The sequence below is a fragment of the Pundamilia nyererei genome, unplaced genomic scaffold (genome assembly GCF_000239375.1).
Source record: "Pundamilia nyererei isolate P.nyererei 1_Seehausen unplaced genomic scaffold, PunNye1.0 scaffold00002, whole genome shotgun sequence".
Lineage (NCBI taxonomy): Eukaryota > Metazoa > Chordata > Actinopteri > Cichliformes > Cichlidae > Pundamilia > Pundamilia nyererei.
The window spans coordinates 2,183,749-2,193,867 of NW_005187403.1; the positions used below are offsets into that span (position 1 = coordinate 2,183,749).

The 10,119-nt window shown below is 42.6% G+C and overlaps 1 protein-coding gene across 3 annotated transcripts; it reads left to right on the forward strand.

Annotated features, from left to right (window-relative positions):
- The first annotated feature begins 1,383 nt into the window (after positions 1-1,383).
- cunh2orf42 (chromosome unknown C2orf42 homolog) lies at positions 1,384-6,880 on the forward strand. 3 transcript variants are annotated; one of them, XM_005720124.1, is made up of 9 exons: positions 1,384-1,498; positions 1,770-2,863; positions 3,696-3,815; positions 3,951-4,061; positions 4,326-4,430; positions 5,354-5,461; positions 6,127-6,227; positions 6,369-6,531; positions 6,624-6,880. In XM_005720124.1, the coding sequence occupies exons 2-9, from the start codon at positions 1,801-1,803 to the stop codon at positions 6,854-6,856; spliced, it is 2,004 nt and encodes a 667-aa protein (XP_005720181.1). In that variant the 5' UTR covers positions 1,384-1,498; positions 1,770-1,800; the 3' UTR covers positions 6,857-6,880. The 3 variants fall into 3 exon arrangements, with proteins under 3 accessions (XP_005720181.1, XP_005720180.1, XP_005720182.1); XM_005720123.1 differs by having other exon boundaries at positions 3,696-4,061; XM_005720125.1 differs by lacking the exon at positions 3,951-4,061.
- Positions 6,881-10,119: the final 3,239 nt, after the last annotated feature.

The window sequence follows — 10,119 nt, forward strand, 5'->3', positions numbered from 1 at the left end:
GTATCTTTTGTTGAACTCTAGATGGACTATCATGTGCCTTTTACTAAGCAGTCACTTCAGAAATGTTTCTGTCATTTAGAAAAAAAAAAAAAAAAAAAAAAAAAAGAAATGTTTCTGTACTATTCCCCAGATCTGTGCCTCAATACAGTCCTGTCTCAGAGCTTTACACACAATTCTTTAGATTTCATGTCTTCTTTTGTGCTCTGTCATGCACTGTCAACTATGGGATCTTATATAGATACACAACACGTGTATGAGCGAGCTTTGTTTACCAACGACCCTGTCGCTGCTTCACTGTTCCTTGGAGCCCTTTTGATACATACTGACCACTGCAGACTGGGAATACTCCATGAGAGTTGCAGTTTTTAAGACGTTCTAACCCAGTCGTCTACAGTCATCACAATTTGGCCCTTGTCAAACTCGCAAGATCCTGACACTTGCCCATTTCAGTAGCTGGGACCACATCCTCAGTAACGATGGGCGATGAGGGATGAGGAAGTATGAACTGGTGCTGAGGTTTGGGGAAGGCCCTGAAGTGGACTGGCAATGGCTCCTGGGCCAGGCAGATCCCCATGTACTAATGAGAAGTGAATGAAGGAAAGGAAGAGAGGAGAAGAGAGGAAAAATGGGGGGGGGCATGAAAATGAGAACAGCAGGTATTGGTGAAGGGGAGCCCAGAGGGGGGTGAAGGAGGAGTGGTCCCGCTCCTGAAATTCAGATGATATCTCCACTTTTTTCTGCTTCTAGCCCATAAAAATTTGAGGGCAAAAAGTTCACTTGCTCTCTAATAATGAATGAATACATAATCAGTCTTATTCACCTCACCTGTCAGTGGTCATAATGTAATGCCTGATCAGTGTACATTTGCACTCATCCCTATGGGCAATTTTGAATCCGCAAGTTACCAAACCCCACTAACTGCAAGACACATGGGAAGCACATGTAAACTCCCTTGGCTTTTTTGTCAGACCAATTAAAAAACTAACTAACTAACTAAATATATATATATATATACACATATACACACACACACACACACACACACACACATATATGTACACACACATAAAAAAAGCTATACAACAAAATAAATATACCTTAAAACACACACTTGCTCTAAATATATATTTTTTTCTTTTTTTTTAAAGTGGACTTTAATAAATATTTGGCGCCCTTTAATTTCATGTGAAAACCAACATGATCAACAAATCAACATAAAAAGCCTCATCAACACAAGCGTCACAGACGTCCACCCGACAGTTCAAAATAACTACAGCCCCCATGAGCCAATGCTCCTGAGGCCGTCCCCTCCCAGAGCCCTGAGCTCTAGTCAACCGCTCTGTCCCCGCCTTTCTACACCACGTGATCGTCTCCGGCCAATAGGGAGTGTCGTTACAGGCGCAATGCGGGTGTCGGGATGTAAGGAGCAATGGCGACGGTCGAGACGATTTTGGAGGTTTGAGTTGAGCTGGATTTGACCAAAAGAGGCAGATTATAGGTAGTTTGGACATTCACACACGTAAAGACCATATGTAAGATAGGAGGTTTGTTTATAGAGAGGTGCTGTAGCGGTTAAACAGAAATATGATAAAGCACTTTAAAAAAAGCAATGTAGATAGTAGAATGAATAAGGCTGAGTGTTATTTCAATTAAAGTTTCATACTATTATAAATCAAAAATACTGTTTTACTGGTAACATTTAGTCACAGCTCCCTTTATTCTTAATGCACGTGTTTATTTTATTTTCCCTCTTTTTAAAATTTTTTAAGGCTTGAATCCCTTCATGTCCTCCTAAAAACAATGGAAACTGAAGTTTGCTCCTTTTCAAGCGTCCTGTCAACCCCCACTTCACAGACTCTAACCAGTCAGGCCAACCTGGCAGCAAAACAGAGAGACAGCAGAAAGTCCTCAGCCGCAACTCCTGCCTTCCTCTCCAACCTGGGAAGGGCCACCCTGCGGGGTATTCGCAAGTGTCCTCAGTGTGGGGTCTACAACGGCACCCGTGGGCTCAGCTGCAAGAACAAGGCCTGTGGGGTGTCCCTCCGGAATGCTTCATCCACGGGCAGAAGCAGCAGGAAATGTGCTGTGGAGGTGGTTAAAGTTATAATCGACAGTGAGGTGAGAGGTGGGAAAGAGCAGGAGGGACAAGGGGTCCTGGGCAGTGGCTCAGGCGGAGGTGTGCAGGTGTTCTCGGTATGTCACAGGGGAAGAGGAGTCACAGGCACACAGTGTGGCTTTGTGGAACTCGTTCCCACGGATACTGCGATCGCCACTGGGGATGGCCCCACCCTGCTCACCCGCATCAACCTGGGCCGCTGCTTTTTGCCTTCCTGCAAACAGGGTCAAAGATCGAATCAGGGCGAGTCACCTGCAGCCAAACAGTCCTCCGAGAGCCTCTGTGTCCACATCAAACAAGCCATAGAGTGTCGCAGCCGTGCCAGCCCACTGACGTTCAAAAGTTCAGTCCTGGAGGGTTTGAAGGCCTCAGATCAAGTCAAAGAAGAGCTGTGGCGGCTGGCCACGGAGTCTCCGGGGCCTCTGGTGCAGCGCGTTTCTAAAGACACGCTGGTGGTGAAGTGTCACACGGACTCGCACCATCCACTGGGGCTGCTGCATCTGACTGTAGGCGCAGGGGGGCCGTCATCAGAGGCTTTGAAGAGCGAGAGAAGCATTTTTCACTGTGCCTGCCAGGTTAACACGAGAAGAAATAAAGCCGGCGTGGACGGAGCAGGCGGCTCTCAGCCGCCTCCCAGCTCTTTCACTCTGCAGCCCTGCCTTCACTTCTTTGCCTGCGTGTGTGCATTTGCAAGCGACGAGAAGCTGGCCTCAGAGTTTTCAGCTTTCCTCAACTACGCCTCCAGCGGTACGGCAACCCAGCTGATTTCAACCAGTTTCGACAGAACCTGGCAGCAGACTGGGATTACATTAGTACTCAAGTGTTGTCAGACAAGAATACTGAATCCAGTCTCTTTATTTATGAAACTTCTCAACAAGCAAAAAGATACACACATACATATATTAGTGATAATAACCTGTCATTTTGGAGGGCTGCAGAGGAATACTGTTTAAAAAAACAGCAATTGAATGTACATGCACATGATGTTTACTAAGAGACTTGGCGAAAATCAGAGTTGCACATTTTTCTCTGACCTGTAATGCTTTTTTTTTTTTTTTTTTTAAATCAATCCTGATTGTTTTGGTGTGAGTTGCCCTGAGCTGTGGGTATGTCTGCCTTTCTGCAATGCAATGAAACCAGAAGGCTCGACTTGTAGTAGTGAAGAAATATCCATATATTTCAGTTGTTCAGAAGTACACCTGTTCAACTGCTCTATAATACAAACTGTCTGATCAGCCAATCATATGGCAGTGACTCAGCGAAGGTGACTTGATGACATTCAAACTGGGCATCAGAATGGGAGAAGACTTTGAGCATGGCTTGGTTGTGTCACTCTGTCACAAGAAAAAGCCCCTCATTATGCTTTTTTTTCCCAAGTGCCATTTAACTTAAGCATAGTCAAGAGAAAGCAGATGTCTCCAAGACTGGGTTTCTAACACCAAAACAATCTAGATGTATAAAAAGCACCACAGACCAGCTTACGGCTTTACTCTTGGCCACAAATGCAGCTCAGCCAACTGTTCCTTCATGCTTGATCACATGTCTTAGCATGTCCCTCTCCTTGTGGTTTTCCTTTCAGGCTTGCAGCAAAAAGTTTTGGGTAGAACAATCAGTCCCTGTGAGAAACCTCTGCAGCAGGCTGAACCCGTCGGCTCTCATCCCAGAGCCAAGAAGCTTCACCTGGATGAATCTGTCTCTGGTGGTTTGATCGTAATTCTTTCTGAAAAACTGAGCACAAATCATTGTGCTCATCGATGTTGCTCTAAATCTGCTGTTGTCCTCACTTCTCTTCCTGTCTTATCTTTCTCTGTCATTTTCTGCTGCCTCTGTGAAGCCCTCTCAGTGGCTTCTCTCTCTGGGGTGGGGAAGGAGGGAGTGTCGGCCTCTTGCCCAAGGAAAGCTGGTCACAGGAGAGCCCCTGGTGCTGGTGGGCCGAAGGCTCCAGGTGCTACCTCCTTGCCTTGTCTCACCACTGGAGCCTTTCCACCTCTCTTGTGTGTGTCTGTTAAAGAACCTTAAATCTCCTCAGACGTCTCTCTCTGTGGTTGTCATTTCATCGATCTAATCTTGCAGCACTTACCCCGATCCACTGTTCAAAAAGAACACAGAAGATACTATAACAGTTGTAGCATATTCTAACATTTAGTTCAGGAAAATGTCTGGATTCTTTTTTAATCTGATTTGAAGACTAAATATTTGTATGTCTCAGGGAGCACTCAGGCCGTGGATGAGCATACGGTGACGATGGGCTTTCATCAGTGGCTGGCGAGTATCACAGAGAGGATCCACCTGGCCATGCACTACCAGTGTGATGGTAAAGTTGAAACAACGATTCAAGCACTAAAACGAAAGTATTTTCAACAAATTAGGCCATGAAATCTTGCGTCTTTGAGAGTAGTGTCACCTGTCTCCGGTGGTACAATGGAGACTTTTACATAGAAAATATCCTCATGTTTGACATCATACCGAGCCACGAGTAGAAAAAAGTTCTTGAAACATAGTGTTTGGAGCAGACTGAAGCCTGAGTTTTTGTCTCACAGAGACTTCTTATTCATTTGCTTGTAGAATAGAATGTCTTTATTGTCAGTATGCAGATATACAATGAGATACAGGTCAGATACAGAGATAGTATCTCATTATACGAAACTTTAGCCAACACTTAATAAACACTTTCACCCTCCTTTCACTTTTTTGACCAATAATTGCGCCGGGTCTTCCATGTTGCTCTGTCACATTTTTGATCATAATTCATAAATGTTTTAGTTACTTTACATCCAGTGAAACCATAAATCAGTAAGAAGCAAATCACAACAACAAAAATGTATTTCCAAGTTATCAACATGAACAACATAACAGATTATTAAAAATTAATGATGCAAAGAACCTTTATTTGGAACGGTTCACTCGTTTAATTGTTAAATATGCTGTACTTGCTGTATTTAACCACCAGGGGGCAGCGCAAACACGCTGTTAACACATTTTAACTTGAGGAACTGGGGAGCACACAGTTGTAGTAACAAAACACAAATATTATTCTGCTTTTGATGAAAATAGCAGTTTCTAGTTGCTTATTGCAGAGCTGTAAAACAAAATTAAACGATTTAATTAATTTTTATGTAATTTAATAATAATAATGTATACTTTATTTATCCCCGTAGTACATGTTTCTGCAACATGACAGGCTTTAAATTTCTCACTGCGCACAGAAAAAAAACTGTTTCTTTTTTTCCCCATCAGGGAAGCCAGAGCCTCTGGTCTACCACATTCCTCAGGAGTTCTTCAACGCTCTGCAGCAGCGTCTGTCGCTCGGATCCAAGAAGAGGAGACTGCCTAACTTCACAACAGGTGGGAACATATTAGGCTTTAAGTAAGACAGAAATCAAAACCACACAGCTGAGCATCCAGGCGATGCGAGTCTAGCGTTGTGTAGCTCATCCTGGAAAAGAACCAATGAGCTTATCCCAGGTTGAGGTGTCCGTGTGCTCACAGGTCACAAGATTCGCTACTTCAGAACAGAGTGATGTCGGAATTTAGGTGCACACAATTATCATGTAACGGGTCTTTGCCCAAATTGTGCTTAAGATCATAATGATCATTTTACAGGCAGTAACCTGTGAACTGTGATGCAAACTATGTCAGCGACGTTCTGGTTCGTCACCCAGAAAGTACTTGATAATCTTACAAATTACAGCACGATGGCAGATATTAAACTAGTGACTCATGAACCATCGTAACACAGCCGCGCAAAAACCTTGCAAATGGTTTTAAGTTTCAAGCCAATGGAGGTCATTTTTATCATCTCACAAATCATTAAAGAGAAAAGAAAATACTCAAAAAATGAAATGTAGTAAGTCTGCCTTCATCGCCTCGTTACTCCTCTTGTAACCCTTTGCAGTAACTGTGAATGTCTCCTGTGAATCTGGGTACTTCCAGCTAAACAAGCCCAAAAATTCATACTTATGTGATACGCCTCTCTCTCTCTCTCTCTGTCTTATTTGTGTGAATGTCAGCATTTGTGAGAAACGATGGACTTCCTCAGACCTCTTACTCCAAGTACACCTGGCACATCACCAATCTGATGCAGGTCAAACGCATCTTTGACACTCCTGAGGTAAACGCTCGCATCTATAAATAAAATAAAAAAAATCACACAGCATTTCTTTCATGAAAGATCTTCATTAGTGGTTTTTTTGGCAGACCCCAGACCTCTTCTTACAACTTCGTACCTCTTTCTTCTTGTCTTGCCCAACAGCTGCCGCTGGAGGTCACTCAGAGTTTTGTGAAAAACGCAGACGGTTCGTACTCACATTTTCGCTGCCCCGAGCCTCCGCCTGAGTTGGAATCACTAGAAGGATGCAAGTCAGATCGGCCGCAGGCGATACGACCAATGGAGCTCCGCACCTTCCTCAAAGTCGGTGAGTAACTTTTCTTTCTTTCTTTAGTTTTTCTTCTTTTACACCTGAAGTCAGCCTGCACAGCCATGTTTACACTGCTGTTTCTCGAGCAGGAGCAGCAGATCAGAAGGAGGCCTGCCCGTTTGTGATTGACTGGATCCCAGACGTTCTCCCTCGCTGTCATGTGGGAGAGCTCAGGATCAGCTTTGAATTTGGCCACCAACAGAGCGGCCAGCCCGAACACGGCGACAAAACGAGCGCAGCAGAGAAAGGAGGCCGTAATAAGTCAGACTGTCCCCAACACAAACTCACAAAGACTGTTGAAATTCTGCAGGTCGTCGTCTAAACACAGCATGACATGTGTGACATATATAGATATATAGATATATCTATATATATATCTATATATATCTATATATATCTATATCTATATATCTATATATCTATATATATCTATATAAAGATATATAGATATATATCTATATATCTATATATCTATATATATCTATATCTATATATCTATATATATCTATATAAAGATATATATCTATATATCTATATCTATATAGATATATAGATATAGATAGATATATATCTTCATGTGTCAATAAAAGTATTATGAAACGTGTGGAGGAACAAGTGTTACACTGTATAATATTGATCAGTAGAAAGCTAGACTGTACTGGAGTTCTCATTTTAATGTGTATTCCTTTATGCAAAAATATTTAAACTACATATTAAAAATCAACAGTTTATTTTTTGAAACAGATTCAGTTTTTTTTTTACTTTGTAAAGATAAGAAAAAAGTCTGAAATTGATTGTACAGTAAAAAGTGTGCAAAATAAAATCAGGAAAAAAAGATGCATTTACTGCCCTGTGTGTTCTGCTGTGTTTTCATCCTGGGAAACTCAGAAATGAATTCTTAGGTCTTTTCGTCATGTCCAGATGATCAAATGATTGATGATCTGGTTCTTATATGGAGCTTTAAGCCTGATTCATTGATAAAAGTACATTTTTCCTTCACCTTAGCACTTTCTATCTCACATTGACACCCCAGTGAAGGCACTGGAAGTTACTCAGGGTTTAGTGTCTTGCCAAGGATAATTTGGCATACAGACTGGACCAGCAGAGGGTTGAACCATCAACCTTCTAATTAGTTGAGGACCTACTCCACCTGAGCCACAGCCACATCATTCAGTCACGTGATTAAACTGGTGATTCTCAAATTTAGAAGAACAGGTAAAAACAGAATCATATATAGAAACATTTAATCCAGCATTTGAAAACGAATTATCAGCATATACATTAAAAGAGGCCATTTGTGATCTGATGATCAGAGCTGGTTCTCAGGCAAAGACCGAACCAGCAGGTACACAAGGTCAGGTGAGGGACCAGGAGTATGCTGGCCTTTCACAGAGTGGTGTACCTCAGGGTCAAAGCACAAACTGTCAAAGCACAGTTCTGCTGTAATTGTGTGAGGCGCTTGATGGAGGACAGTCAGCAAAAAGGATAAATTGCTGCCATTTAACAAGCTGACTTTCAGCAGTTTGCAGGTCTGGAAAACTGAAGCCAAAGCAAAGCACCTCCCAGCCACTAGAGGGGAACACCTACGGTTGAACAAAGTCTTCCAGTCCTGTAGAAAACACCCGACTGTTCTGACCTCAGTAAGCGCTTTACTGATAAGTTTAATAAACATCCATTTTACTTAGTCAATTATGGTCATTCTAACAGTCAGAACTTGACTAAGTAATTAGTGACGTCACAGTGCAGTCCATCTTTTATACCGTCCATGGTTGTTGTCATGCCATCGTGCACGCTGGAGAAGATCCAGCCTTTACTGGAAATTCATACATACAAGGAGTCAGACCAGGACTTCCAGCCTAATCTAATAACAGCCTCTGTGCTGGGAGGCAGTGCAGTGTTACAGAAGGACAACTTTCAAGGTGTAGACAGCCAGTATTAAATGAGTTTTCTTTTTTAAGAATTTCTTTTTGTCATACCTAGCCTGTCTGACTTTTCCTGGTGACATTTGTGAACATGGCTTGGTTTTCTGGCCGTTCTAATCCACAGTCCAGCTACATGTACATTAACAGGTTCATTGTGCAATATCCAGCTGTAAACTGGATTCCCCCATTATGTAGTTATGTGTTTACATCCACCACTCATTAGTATTCTCTGGAGACATCTCCGGTGTATTTCTTTTCTCTATTTGTAGCGTGCAGTTTGGTGAAGATGCTCTCTGAATTTGCATGCTTAGACATCACAATATCACAGTCAAATTCAGATGACTGCAGGATAAAAGACGGCTTGTGTTCTCATTACAGTGGAAGTCCTGCATTACTTTTCTGGACGAATGTACATAACTGTTACCAGCAGATGGAAGCAGCGTCCTGCTCCTTCACCTACAGGATTTGAGCAAACACAAATTGAAGAAGTGTAAAAATGGAGGAGAAATGAGTGTAAGAAGTGCATCGTTTCACTCTGTTCCTCTCAGGAAATGAGTTAATATAGAATAAAATTAGGTGTATAACTGCATTTCATAACTTGGCTTCATCCCTTTTTTCTCCCTTCTGGGCATCACAAAGCGGCGATTACACACTTGCTGTGTGATATATCGCTGGAAACATCACACATGCTTACAAAATGTGTCCAAATGCTCATGAATTAATTAAGATTACAAGTTAATGCCATGAGGACGTAACGCCAAATTATATGCAGCGCTCAGAATAGCAGCTTGCACACTGTGTATCTACATGGTTGGTGTAGGCGTTTAAGAACAGTGCCAGCCCCCGGCCTCGTCGTCCCTCACAGGCCCCCAGGACATCAGTGTGAGTACAGCCTCTGCCTGTGCAGGAGGGGGGTGGAGGGTGGGGTGCAGGTTTCTGCCAGACAGCTCTGAGGAACACATTTAGCTGTTTATGTAGTCTGTCAGTCACAGAGATGGGAGACACATCAATCCTCTCCTGGAAGGAATAGCGAGCACATGGTGACAGAGAGACTTCCTCCATCACCTAAAAGATGTGTTATAGAAAGAGACAGCAAAGGCCTGAGAGGGTGGGAGGGCTCATATGTTGCTGGAAGCCAGAAAAGTTGATTTAAATGTAAAAAGACTAAAGTGGTTTTCAGTAAAATTAATGGTCTTAAAAAAAAGCCTCAAGATTGAAAAGCTGCTAGCAGCATGTCAGTCACTGCACGGTGGCATATGTCAGTTCCACAGTGGTATGTCACAGCTCTTGGATGGCACGCTATACCATACTTTCCAACAGTGTGTGTCACATCAGTATGCAAATTTTATGCCAGTGACATTGTTTCGGGGTGGGTGTTTCTATCTGAGCTCGTCTTTTATTAGAAACGCACCAGAGGCTGATACTACAGCTAACCTTTGCTAAAATGTCCATGGTTTCTTTAACTGCTGTAACCAGTCTTTCTAACCAACGAGAGTGGGCTGATCCAATTTAGGGAAGCCATTTGCTAACAAGAAGCAAACCAAGAACATACAGTGGTTTGCAAAAGTATTCGGCCCCCTTGAACTTTCCCACATTTTGTCACATTACAGCCACAAACATGAATCAATTTTATTAGAATTCCACGTGAAAGACCAACACAAAG